At 38.7% G+C, this 14,268-nt stretch overlaps 1 protein-coding gene across 2 annotated transcripts in view; it reads right to left on the reverse strand.

The window, feature by feature from the left end:
* Window positions 1–14,268, reverse strand: part of SLC2A3 (solute carrier family 2 member 3) — a 73,144-nt gene that overhangs the window by 10,328 nt on the left and 48,548 nt on the right. For both annotated transcript variants that reach the window (XM_079143148.1, XM_079143147.1), the window contains exons 3-4: window positions 1,980–2,163; window positions 446–538 (exon numbers count right to left, since the gene is read on the reverse strand). In XM_079143148.1, the coding sequence (XP_078999274.1) occupies window positions 446–538; window positions 1,980–1,994 (108 nt within the window). In that variant the 5' untranslated portion in view covers window positions 1,995–2,163. The remainder of the gene's footprint in view (window positions 1–445; window positions 539–1,979; window positions 2,164–14,268) is intronic.

A 14,268-nucleotide genomic window follows, 5' to 3' on the forward strand; every position in this document is an offset into this window, starting at 1 on the left:
CAAGGGACTTAATAATGGGGCTGGAAGAGACCAATAGCAAGTTGGAGTTAAATGTTATTAACTCTGAAAAAAGCAATTTTAAAAATTTGTCCTAAAAGTCCCAGTAGGTGGCAGCACTGATATGGTCTGCCCCAGTCTTACCCTAGGAGCCCCCCTCCCCCGACCCCCCTCCTCACACCCCCCCCCACCACTTCTTTGTTACTAATCCCTAAGGGATACTACAGGAAGTGTTATCACAAGAGGGTAAGAGGAAGGACCAGCCCAGGGTATGGTGGAGCATATGAGCTTTTTGCTTTCCTTAAGTGACTCACCTAGACATTTCTATCTCTCCCTCTTCCTTCTTGAGGAAGACACGAAATTTGTCTTAGATTCTGAATTTTTTGAAACCCTACTTAAACGAACACTTCTCTTATTCCAACTCAGAATCTAAATGGCTGATACTCACAGTCTCAGGAGCATTGATGACTCCAGTGTTGTAGCCAAACTGGAAAGAGCCGATTGTAGCCACAGAGATAGCAAAGATCAGAGATGGGGTCACCTGAGGAGCAGAAGACAGGGAGGAAACTATCTTTAAAACTTTTGACTGATTGTCTCTCATTAGTTGTGGAAATTTATCAGGAGAACCTGACTTATGAGTGATATGAATAGGACAAAAATACAAGATTTAGAAAAATATGGAAGAAATTTAGAGGACCTGGGTTACTTGGTTTGGAAGCATTTTAAAAAACTGCACCATGAAAAGGCAAGCACAGAGCTGTACTTGAGAACTGGAAGGGCAGAGGAAAAGATACCCTTAGGATTCTTAAGAACTGATTATTTTGCAAACAGATCTAGTATAGTCTCAGCTGTACCTAGAATAAAAACACAGAAGTGGTAGTGGGTTCACCACTGGACGGCTCTTGCCTCTGATCTTGTAATCTATTATAGATATGTGCTACATACTGGCCCCAAGTTGACCTGGTTACTAAATACTGTATTGCTACATTACAGTAGGGGAGGATACTTGCTTACTTCCAACATTAGGAGACATCTCTTAGTAGGGGAATCATCTCTCATCTAGCTGGGAAATCATTCAAGAGGGCAAAGGGGTGTCATCTTAGATTTCCACTTGGGCATTTCAATTCTTACATGTCAGGCCATGCTCTGTGGCTCCCTCACAATGTCTTCAATTTTTACTTATTTTAAACTCCTTTTTATTTAGGTTAGACAAGGTGACAGGCTGGGAACTTCTGTAGGCGAGGTGACCTTCCCATGACTGGCAGCGGCCTCAGTTCCAAGTCAGCAGAAGCACCCCTCAGGACTCTACTGCTGAAGCTTTTTCTGTTAAATCCTTTTCCTTTTAGTAAAACCCCATCCTTCCTCTCTCATCACTCACCAACGTTGGGGGTCTTTTCTCTTTTGGTCCCATTTTCTTTCAACCCTTTTTCCTAATTTCCTTTATTTTCAAATAATTTTCTTAGTGCAAATGCTTTTCTCCCCTACAAATACTGCATACACAACACAGAATATATTAATATATTCTGCACTCACAATCAAAACAATAAGGACAATTGGAATTTTGCTCATTATCCAAGGAACTTCATAGGTTATAGACGCTGGACGCTGACCTGTACCTATCCAAGTCTTTATGCTGGATCTGAGACCCACACTTTAAGCCACACAATCAGCAGCCCCAATCCTCTGACTACTCAACAATCACATGGTACGGTTATGTAAAATAAAATTGAGAAGCAAACAAAACTTCTGCAGTGATTTTGCTATGAGAGAAAGGTGAATGGAAGCGGGCTGTTCTCTTTATCAGGTGTGACATTCAAAGAGAACAGGTTAAACTGTTGCTTCACAGGCTGGAGGAGAAATGGAAAGGCCTCAAGATGACTTAGTGAGTCAGAAAAAAACAGAACACAGTAATCGGCACCTAGATTTGCCGTCCTCCGAGTACCACAAACAACCAAAAATAACAGTAACTGTATCATCCTTACCTTCTGTGTCCCCATGGTCCTAATTTAGTTTTCTTCAAATCCCGAAGAAAGATCTAGGGATGGAATTCCAGAGACACCTCTTCCAGCCAACAAAACCTTCAAAATGTCCTTCTCGGCAGCCAAGTTCTCTTCAGGTCTTCAGGAGCGATGGGCACTCACTCTCACCAATACAGCATCTCTAGCTCTAGTTTGGAGCAAGCCTATTTATAATCTCTGCGAAGGGTGGAGCCTCTAAACCATCCCCCCCCCCCCCCCCCCCGCTCCCACTCCATCCCCGCCCTCCGCCCTCCGCCCTACACCCGCCCCCAAATAATCTGTGACCTCAGGAATTTAGCGACCTCTATTATCAGAACTTCAGAACTCCTCCCCACACCCTCGGCCCCTTCCCGCTTCCAGGCAATCACCCCCCACCCCACCCTTTTAAAACCACATCCTGTCACTCTCCGCCTCCTGTTTTCTTTCTTTTTTTTTTTTTTTTTCAAAGCTCATCCAGATCCCTTCTTTTTCTAATAGCAGTTACAGCTTCTTAGTTTCACGGACAAAACGCTACCAGAAAAGTCTGGAGGGAGGGCAAATACATTACTTTTAGTTCTTGAATCTGCTCTGAATTGAATCAATCTAGGAAGAGAAAATAAATCTATCTACATAAGGCAAAGCTGAGTGGGCACGCCTATCAGATTTAAAGTGGTTTAAAGGATTGTAAGCAGAAAGAATTCATAATCCTATAACTTAGCTGCTTTTAAAATTAAATGCTGGGTAGACAGTCTTGAAAAGGAAGGAATGACAGTGTAGCACGAAAAAAATTGTGAGAAGAATTTTGACCAGTTTTTGGTTCTACTTGTCCTCAGATTAGTATGATCTCACTAGGATGAATGAAACCTGAATTTCTAGAAGCCAGATCAACTCTCTTGGGCTGTAGGAAGGAGAGATCAACTGCTTATGATACAACCCAAATTCCTTAATAACATTGACCACATCACCCCTTCTGAATTCTGCAGTGCTTTGCCTCTAGTCTTGCTCTTATAGCATCTAGAAATGCAATAAATATCACATTGAATTAAACAGACATTTGCTGAGCACATGCTATGTGCTTCTTTCCAAGAAGTTGGTGATTCTTCAGTGAATAGGGTCAAAAAGTTCTGCCCTCAAGGAATTTAGTGTTTCCTTTCTTCCATTAAAAAAATAAAAGTGGAAAAAAAGGGGGGGGGTGTGCTGGGGTAGCTCAGCAGTGGCGTGCTTGTCCATTTGTACTGGGCCCCATCCTCAGCACCACATAAAAATAAATAAATAAAAAATAAAGGTACTGTGTCCATCTACAACTAAAATATATGGATATGTGTGTGTGTGTGTATAAATATATAAAATAAAAAGGGGACAAGGGTAAATGATTCTCACACACCTGGAAAGGATTATTGATATCTTATTAGTTATGGGCTGTGAATTTCTTGAAAGAAAAGTTTGAGATAAATATCTGATTACTACACTATACACAAAAACTGAACAAGACAAATGGGAAAAAAATGAGAAAAATGAGAATTGAAGAAGATGAAGGATAATGAAGGGGAGAGACAAGTGGCTCCAGAATGCAAGTAAACAAAGCAAACAATTTAGTTTGTGGTTAAACAGTTGTGTAAGTGAGAGATAATATCAAGGCTTTACTGGAGGGGAAACATCAATGGTCAAATTCCTAATGCCCATTAATTTGTAGCCAAGCAACGAAGTACAGGAGACTGAGGTGAGAGGTGCGGAGAAGCAACCTGGTAAAAGAGTTAAAATTTTTCTAGATGGGAGATGGGGAAAGTTCATCTTCCTTCAGGGTTTTGGTCCTGGGCCTAGGATCCAAACTGATACCACTGGACCTAAAGCCAATCAGATTAGTTTTCTTATTTCCTTAAATAAGGATATTTTCTAAATTTGATCCTTAGCTGAGAGAGAAGGAGGATGAGTGAAATATGACATCAAAGAAAACTGTCCCTGGAATCACACCTCTCTTCCCCCATTTCATCCTTCCTTTCCAGGAAATAGGCAGCCAGAAGTCCCATTAATTACCACAACAACTAAATTGAGCAGCCAAAGGAAAAAAAGAATATCCCTATGGGCAGTACTGTCCAACAGAAATATAATGCAAGCCGTTTTCTAGTAGCCATATTAAAAATTTTAAAATAAACAAGAGAAATTACAATAATTATCGAACCAAATATAACTGAAATATTATCATTTTAGCATGTAATCAATGAAAAATAGTTAATGAGAGTTTACTTTTTTTTTTATGTCTTAGAAATCCTGTGTATACTTTAAAAGTTAGAGTGATATGTAGTCCTACCAGAATAACAAAGTTGTATTTAATAGAACAATATTTAAAACTCCTTCAATTTTAAAATTAAACTTAGCCACACATTAATGTATATTATCACATGAATCACAGCTGTAGCTTATAGTAGGAACACCACGATGCCCTCTTTACCTCTAGATTTTTCTTCTTCTTTTTTTTTTTTTTTTTATTTTTGACTTTTATTTATTATTTTTTGTCACAAAATGCATCCGCCCCCATACTGGGGATTGAACCTTCAGCCTCATGCATACTAGGCAAGTGCTCCACCACTGAGCTACACCCCCCAGACCTTTACACAGTCATTCTTGGTTCCAAATCACTTTGTCTTTTCTTTCTCCCTCTTTCTAGTCTTAAAATTATTTTCTAATGTTTTTGTGATACTGGGGACTGAACCCAAGTATCACAAAACCCAAGTAGGGGTACTCTACCACTCGCTACATCCCCAGCCCTTTTAATTTTTTTTATTTTGAGACAGGGTCTTACTAAATTGCCAGCCTGGTTTCAGACTTGGAATCCTCCTGCATCAGTTTCCTGTGCAGCTGGGATTACAGGCATGCACCACAGTGTTCAGCATACCTGGCATTTTTTAATGTTTTAGAAGAGTATGAAAGTAAAAAATACATCTGAACTATTCCATTCAGGATACAGAGCAGGCTCCAAAAAATGGGAACAAATGAAATAATTGTGAAGGCCCAGGATTATATTTATTTCTGAATAATTTGTATAAAATTGCTATGGAGAAAGATAATACTGAAAATTGTGTCTTAGATGTTTGAAATTTGTAACAAATAGAATATTTTCTTTCTCACCAGAAAGAAGGGAGGTGAAAGGGAAACAGATCTGAGATTTTTTTTTTTTTTTTTTTGGTTGAACTCAATCTGAGATTATCTTTGAAGAGCCAGGTGGGCTGGGAGTGTAGTTCAGTGACAAAGTGATTGCATTATCATGCATGAGACCGTGAGTTAGATCCCCTGAGCCACAGTAAGAAAAGAAGGAAAAAGCTAAGTGGTTTGCTTGGTAATGAAGGAGCAGGTACTACTTCTAGCAATATGCCTATCTTAGGGGTTACAACAGGAATTCAGCTGAATCTCAAGAATCTAAAAAGTGTGCTGAACAAATACTCTTTTGAACAAGTGGGGGACCTAAGAAGCTCAAAGATCAGTTTAGTACTGACCTTAGCCTTATATAACAGAGTTCAAGTTAGATAAATCCTCACCTTAGGCAACAGATAACAGTTGCTCAATTAAATGTTTGGTGGAGGTTAATTGGGTGACTAAGGTTGTGTCCTTTTGGATGAGGCCCCACTAGATTCCAAGGCCCTCTGAGTTCAGGTCACAGTACTTATGACCAGTCGTAAGGGAGAGAGTATGCTAGGGTGGGTCACCAAGGCAAGACGCCTACCGCACCTATCCTGGCGATTTGATTACTTGTGAGATCTTCTGTCTTTAAGAGAAATTAGAAAGGAGGAAATGGGTACATTTTGAAATGGAATATGTTGGTGAGCTAATAGTTTAATGTAAGTTTATTTAGAAAAAAAAAAAATCTTGTCTAAGATTTCTTAGCTCTAAAGTACAGAAGTCTGGGGAATGTAAATATCAATCCTAGCCATCAGACACTTTGTGATAACCAGGTTGAAAACCCAATAAACAAACAATCTTAAAATCAGAGAATCCAAGGCTTTAACCAGTTTAAGGTAAAGACAGGGAAAACTGTCCTTTTCATAGAACAACATAAATGGCATTTCAAGACACGCAGAAAACCTACTGACTTCTCTAAAGACTGCTAACATTAATTCTACTCTTTGCTTACATTATAACATTCTTCGTAAAAATAACTTGTCATGGTGTGTTATTTTTAAAGCTTTCTTTATCAGATTATGTGTCAGCAGAGTTCACTTTGAATCTGAAAACACTAGAAAACAAAACCTCGGGTGAAGAAAGAAAAAATTTGAAAAATGTTGATTTTCCTGTCTAAACTAGGTTTAAACCGTTCCTTACTTCCATCAATCCTGAAGGACTTAATTCCAACTCTCATGCCCTTATTACCTTCTAAGGGATCTTCTCTCCTATAATCTCTTCTTCAGGAATTATTCCATCTCAGAGTAGTGCTAGATGAATTACCCTAAATTAAAATTCTGAGCACATAATCTCTCTCTCTCTCTCTCTCTCTTCTTTTCTTTTCCTTTTCTTTCTTTCTTTCTTTTTCTTTTCTTTTCTTTTTTTTTTTTTTTTTTTTTTGTGGTGCTGGGGATTGAATTCAGGGTCTTGTGCTTAACGGGCAAGTACTCTATGAACTGAGCTATACCCCAGCCCCTCTGAGCACATCAATCTCTTAATCAAATATCTTCAATGATTCCTAAATAAAAGTTTAGACCAACACTGTCCAAAAGAAATATAATGTAAGCCACATGTATCATTTAACAATTTCTAGTAGTTACATTAAAAAAAGTTTGTTAATTTTAATATTATATTTTGTCTAACCTAATATATCTCATATTCTTCTGTTCTACCACCAGGCTATATTCACAGCTCTCACATTTCTCATTTTAATATATAATAATTTAAATAATATTTTAATACCTAATCTATTTATACAAAACATTATTATTATTATTATTATTATTACTACTACTAATACTGGGGAATTGAGCCCAAGGGTACTTTAATAATGAGCTATACCCCACCCCTTTTTTTTTTTAACTTTTTCTGTTTTTAGTACTAGGGATTGAACCCAAGAGTGCTCAACCACTGAGCCACATCCCCAGTCCTTTTTTATAATTTTATTCAGGATCTCTCTGAGTTGCTTAGGGCCTGCTAAATTGCTGAGGCTGGCTTTGAACTCGTGATCCTCCTGCCTCAGCCTCCCAAGCTGCTAGGATAATAGGCATGCCCCACTATGCCTGACTTTTTTAAACTTTTTTATTTTGAGACAGGGTCTCTTTAAATTGCTGAGGGTCTGGTTAATTTGCTGAGGTTGGCCTTGAACTTGCAATCCTCCTGCTTCAGCCTCTGGCATGTGCCACCATGCCCAGCAATACAAAAATTATTCATAAGCATTTTACTTTTTATGAGTTAGGCCTTCAAATTTTAATGTGTTATTTGACATAGTACACTTCAATTGGAACACTAAATTTTCAGTGATCGAGGTGAAATGTACCCCTTTTAAAACAATAACTGTTACAGAAGTATTTTAAACAGTTTCCTGTTTGTGTATGTGTGTGTGTTACGGGGGATTGACCCAGGGCCTCACAAATGCTCGACGAGCACCTCACAGTGGAGCTCCATCCCCAGCCTGGCTTCAGTCTCCCCTATCACACTCTGCTTCATTTTCTTTTTTCCCTGTCCCCAGGTGCTGGAGATGGAACCCAGGGTCTCATACATACCAGCCAAGTGCTCTACCACTGATCCACATTCCCAGTAGTGCTTCACATTTACACAAACATAAATGGATTAAAAAGGAAATAAATTAGCAATTAAGTCCCTCAGTTGCACAAGCCATATTTCATGTGCTTTAGATCACATGTGACTAGTTCAGTCTTATCTGGAATTTACAATATGTATCAGAGGAAATAAAAATTGGGAGTATATCTATCCTGTATCCCAGTCAAAGCAAACTATTCCTCACGTTTAAAACAAGCCCTATGCTGGGCGCAGTGACTAAGGCAGGAGGCAGGAGGTTGAGGCAGGAGGGTCTCAAGTTCAAAATCAGCCTCGTCAAAAGCAAGGTGCTAAGCAATTCTGTAAGACCCTGTTTTTAAATGATATACAAAATAGGGCTGGGGACGTGGCTTAGTGATTGAGTGCCTCTGAGTTCAGTCCCCGCCCCAGTACAAAAACAAAACAAAGAACAAAAAAACAAACCCTGAGTCCTACCTTATAGTCTTACTCTGCCTTTAAAACAGTATCTTTCACTCTTTTGTGTAAAAATATTTCCCAATTTAAATGCAAATCCTCTTGGCCAAAAGAAAGACATGAAGATTATACATATCTTAGGATACTCCATTTTATCTCTAACTTGGTACACCATGGAAGTATGATCTAGCTTGGTTGTTTCTGTTGGGCCCCAAATAAAACAGGGTACCCATGTATGTTAGTTAAATCAGTCAATGGCTGTATGTAGAAGTTGTAGAAATATATGGAAGTTGCAGTGTGATGGAAAACCTAAGGAAGATCTATCAGGGGGATGCAAAGGAACATCCTTAACTTTTTTCTTTTCTTTTCTTTCCTTTCCTTTCCTTTTTCCTTTCCTTTCCTTTCCTTTCCTTTCCTTTCCTTTCCTTTCCCTCCCTCCCTTCTTCTCTTTTTCTTTCTTTCTTTCTTTCTTTCTTTCTTTCTTTCTTTCTTTCTTTCTTTCTTTCTTTCTTTCTTTCTTTCTTTCTTTCTTTCTTTCTTTCTCTTTCTTCCTTTCTTTCTTTCACAATACAGGATTTACTGATGATTAAGACAGGCACAATAGAGTGGAAGCCCTCATGAGTGCAGAGCTCACCATTCGTCCAGGTGACCACAACTGGGGATATATTTGACCCCACAGACATCAGGAATGAGCCTCTTCTCAGTCTTCATGTCTTCAAATTCATCAGCATTAAACTTGGTAAAGCCCCATTTTCTGGAGGCTGGGAACTTGAACTTGGCCCTGCATAGGGCCTCTATCACATGTTCATTGTTCTGTAGCTTCCTGCAGATGGACATGATGACTTGGCCAATGTGACCCCTGGTCACAGTGCCCTTGGGTTTCCCAAAAGCAACCCTCATACCAGTCTGAAGCTTAGACTGGGGACATCATGAGATCAGAAATACAAAGATCCACTCTAAAGTGCTGTCTCCAAGTTCACTTAGGACAACCCATACAAGCAACAGGCTGTCTATGCTACAAAGGAGATTGCTGTTTGTAGCCACCACACACTGGTGTCTGTATTTTTTGAGATGGGATTTTGCTATATGGCTCAGGCTGGCCTAGACTCTTGAGCTCCTGCCTTGGGCACCTCCTGGGTAGCCAGAAAAGCAGCCATAAGTGCCATTGCACCTGGCTGGAAAATCTTCCAGTTTTGACTGAAGTATGTCCTTGTGTAGGAAATTGATTTTTCACATTGTTCCTATGTCTTTAAATTTTCTTGTGTTTCTCTGACTTGCAAGTGAATCCCTCAGAGGCAGGGATTTTGTGCCTTTTCTTTATCCCAAGGTACTTTACATAATGCTGGGCAAATGAATGACTGAATAAACTAAATTATTTAATAGAGTCCACTAAAGCATTCATGTAGTCATGCTGCTAGACCTTACAAACAGGACAAGACTGGTAGTAGAAGCAAGGTTATTGTATATATTAACTCATTATGAAGGTTTTCTTTTACTCTGCATGTCTATAAAGCTATCATTGAATAAATACAATAGTACTACTGGAAGACTCAATCCACAAATTCATCATCCTTATAACTAATATATTAAGATCATCCTACATGGCAGGTATGGTGGTGCACACCTATAATCCCAGTGGCTCTGAAATTTGAGGCAGGAGGATCATAAGTTCAAAGCTAGCGTTAGCAAGGCCCTGTCTCAAAATAATTTTTTTTTTTTTTTTAAAGAGCTGGGGATGTAGCTCAGTGGTTAAGCAACCCTGGATTCAGTCCCTGGTACCAAAAACAATCAAAATAAAATCCTACATCGTCTGAAACTGGAACAAAACATTGACATCAGAATTGGCTTGGAAAATCTGAGTATCTGGTCATTGTATGTCATGGTGTGGATATGATTTAAGGGTGCCTTCCAATGGTTCCTCTGTCAGAAGCTTGGTCCCAGTGTAACAATGTGATGGGACTGTTAAGAAATGAAGCCTACTAGGAGGTCAGTAGGTCATGGGGAGGTGTACTCACAGCCTTCTTTCAGAGGCTTGGAGTCCCTCTTGCTATCTGAACGCCTTCTTGATTGCCATCTGCCATGAAGTGACACAGCTAGAAGGGCCCTCATTAGAGCCAGCACTATGCTGTTTGGATTTCAGCTTCCAAAACTGTGAGCTAAACAAATGTCTTGATAAGTAATCAGCCTTAGATATTATGGTAACAGAAAATGGACTAATACAGGTAGTATAGTATTTTTTTTTATCAACTCTGTACAATTTTGAAACTTAAGTTTGTAAGTACTTTCTACGTGAGTACAATCACTATGGAAATCAGTATGGAGGTTCCTCAAAAGACTAGGAATGGAACACTTTGTGACCCAGCTAGACCACTCCTCAGTATTTATTCAAAAGAATTAACGTACTATAGCAATACATGCATACCCGTGTTTATAACGGCACAATTCTCAAGAGTCAATTACGGAACCAGCCTGGTGTCCACCGACAGATGAACAGATCAAGAAACTGTGGTAATGCATGCCAGTAATCCCAGTGACTCAGGAGGCTGAGGCAGGAGGATTGCAAGTTGGGGACCAGACTCAATAACTTAGTGAGGCTCTAAGCAAATTAGCCAGACCCGGTCTCGAAATTAAAAAAAGGGCAGGGGGGTACTTAAAAAAAGCTCAGTGGCAAAGCTCCCCTACTACTAAAAAACAAAAAAAGAAAAGAAAGTGGCGTAAATATACATAATGCAGTTTTACTCAGTCATAAAAAAGGTAATTATACAATTTGCAGGAAGATTAATGGAACCAGAGAGTATTATAGTAAGCAAAATAAGCCAGACTCAGAAAGTCAAGGGTGGTATGTTTTCTTTTGTATGTGGAAACCAGAGAGGAAAAAGAGGGGAAGAGGGGAGGGGAGTGGGGGAGATCTCATGAAGAAGGGAGACCAGTAGAGGAAGGGGTTAACAGGGAGGGAGAAGGGGAAAGAAAGAGGTGGTACTGGGGAATGAAACTGACCATGCACAAATACGTAACAACAAAGCCCACTATTATATACAATTATAATATACCAATTAAAAATGATCTTTTTAAAAAAGTTTGTAAGTGCTTCAATATAGAAAAGTTTAATGGTGGTTGAATTAATTACAGATTAACACAGAAACAATCTGCATCTTTTTTCCTTTTTATAATAAATTGTAGTTGAACTTCAAATCCGTTAGTCATAGGTCATTTTAGAGCAGACACATTTGTCATTTATAAGCATTTAGAACACTGTTTATAATTGTAATGATATTTTAAAAGATATTAAACATAATAATAATAATAATAAATAATATTAAAGTAGATATTTTACTATTGAGAAAATTTTTCTTTACATTTCACTTACAGTAGTTACTTTATTTTTAATATTTGTATCATTAGTCTGTACTGCCAGGATCTGTGGTGAGCTTTGACTTATACAGTGTGGTAGTAGTGATGAATTTTAGGTTATACAATCTACCATATAACACCAATGTCATTTGAGACTCACTCTTTCATACTCTTCCATCTTGAATATCCTTTGAAACTAACTAACTTGATTAATGCATTCATAAACCAGAGTGTCAGTTAAAATTTTATAATCTATTTTAGCTAGGTGAGGTGGTGTATGCCTGTAACTCCTATGACTCAGGAGGCTGAGGTAGGAAGATCACAAGTTCAAGGTCTGCCTGAGCAACTTAGGGATCCCCAAATCTCCAAAGGAGGGGGACAGTCAAAATACACTCTACTGTCATGTCTAAAAGGAACAAACTAAAAATAAAAAAAAAGAAAAAGAAAGAGTTGAGAATGTAGTTAAGTAGTAGAACACTTGCCTAGCAAGTGCAAGGCCCTGAACTCAATCCCTAGTACTTCCACGAAAAAAATTATAACTAGTCTCTTGTCAGTTTTACTAGCAAAATTCATCTTCTAAACTCTGACTGAACAGTCAACTAGGCTTGCCTCTTGCCTAGCATGCACTAGGCCCTGGGTTCAATCCCCAGGACAGCCAAAATAAACAACAACAAAAAGACAATGACCAAACAAATAATCTCCTTAGAACCTTCATTTTATGTTTTTTGTTTTTCTTTTGCTTGTTTGTTTTTGTTCTTGTTGTTCATCCTTTGGTTGCTCTGTGGTGCTGGGGATTGAACCCAAGGCCTTGTGCATGCAAGGCAAGCACTCTACCAATTGAGTTATATCCCCAGCCCAAGTACTTTTTAATACTTGTACTTGATAGAGAAATTAAATAGATTCTACTGTACTAAGCATCATGCACATTGTCCTTATTGTTAATAATCAGTAATATGTCAGAGTATACTCTAAACAAAGATAACAAAGATCTAGAAATATAAGTAGGTCATTACTGTTGATAAAGGAAGATCTGAGGAAAAAGGAAGAACAAGTCACTAAGGGGGAAGTGGATGTCTTGTCAAAATTCAAATGCATGAAACCACTATATTATACAATGGCTACCCATAATTTAGCTCAAAGCTCTCACCAATCCCCATATACCAAACTAATCCAGAAAGAGCAACAGCGCTGAGAAAAATCTTTTGTGCTTACATTTACAGACTCCCTCAAGTGTTTTCCTAGCTGGTTTTTTTCCAGGATTAGAAACCATCTCTTTGCAGAGTACCTTAGTGTTTCCCTGAAATGAGGATCTGCCCTAAAGCAGAAGTTTCCTCTGACTCCTGCCCTTACAGATCACAGATGCTGCTACCTTGGGCGGAGTTGGTGCAAATATCCTCCTTACTCATTGTATATTGTTTAACACCTAGCAGGATGGAAAAGACATATGACATCCTGTGACTTGGCGTTATTACTTTATCTACTTCCTCTTACTGTCAACACCAAGAAGAATAGGTAGAGAGAAAATTATTTCAGTTTAATGTAGTTAACTGGACACAGGGAGGAAGTCAAAAAAGAAAAATCAGTTTTGGAACATGAAGTAGACTTCAGACATTTTAAAAAGTCACTTAATTTCTGTATATCTGAACTCCAACATTAAATTGGAGGTCATACTGTTAGGGGCCAGGCTATATGGGCAATGACTCCGTTTTACCCTGAGACTCCATGTCATATAGGAAATGCTTCTCCCTGGGGGGAACACCCCACCTCTGTGTCCATCAACAACGTTTAATTACACAAAATGGTGATTCTTATATAATGTAAAATTGTTCTCTTTTTGGTTCCTATTTTTCTTGGACCATGTACCCTGTCAGAGAACAATTGTCTAGATGTTGGTGACCATTCTTTAACTTGTACCCAACTAAGGTCGTTTTGACCCACTTCCCCTTCTGCTTATGATTTTAGATCTCATGGTGTTTCATTTGTAGTTTTGAATCATAGAACAGACACTTATGATTGATGTGATTTTTGGTATAAGAACCCCTGCAACCCTACCCTCAGGGCTGTTCTCCCAATAGCCATTTTGGAGGCATTGTGTGGGACAGTCAACTCCTCAGCTAATAAAGACTCTCAAATTTGTACATCTCAGGGGTGATCGGTCGGTTCTTAAGTTGCGCCCCACAATAATACCATCCATCTTGCAGAATTATTGAAAAAATTAAAACAATGAAAATGAAAAAATACAGGATCATCTGATTTCTGTTGTTGTGGTAGTGGTTTCTTTTCCTTTTCCTGGTACTGACATCCCAGCCCTTTTGATTTTTTATTTTCAGGCATGACCCTGGTTGGCCTAGAACTTGTGATTCTTCCACCTTAACTTTCCCAGTCACTGGGATTACAGATGTGATAAATTATGGGTTGTTTTCATTTTTGATTTTGTGTCTGCAGTGCTGGGGATCAAATCTAAGGCCTCATGCATTATAGGTAAATACTCTGCCACACAGCTACACCTCGACCCCTGATCAGCTCTGTTGACATCGCAAATACTGATTTGTTCAGCTGATCATTTATGCATTTTCATCAACTGTTTACTGAATACCTACTTTACACTAGATACAGTTCTAAGTACAGGAAATACAGATGTCACTAAAAAATCTGATAGGGCTACCTTAATAGAGCTTACATTTTAACAGACATACTGGACATTTTATGATGTGTCCAACTGGCAGGATCAGAGTGCCCAGATATTTGGTCAACG

Source organism: Sciurus vulgaris (assembly GCF_902686455.1).
Source record: "Sciurus vulgaris genome assembly, chromosome: 5".
NCBI classification, from domain to species: domain Eukaryota; kingdom Metazoa; phylum Chordata; class Mammalia; order Rodentia; family Sciuridae; genus Sciurus; species Sciurus vulgaris.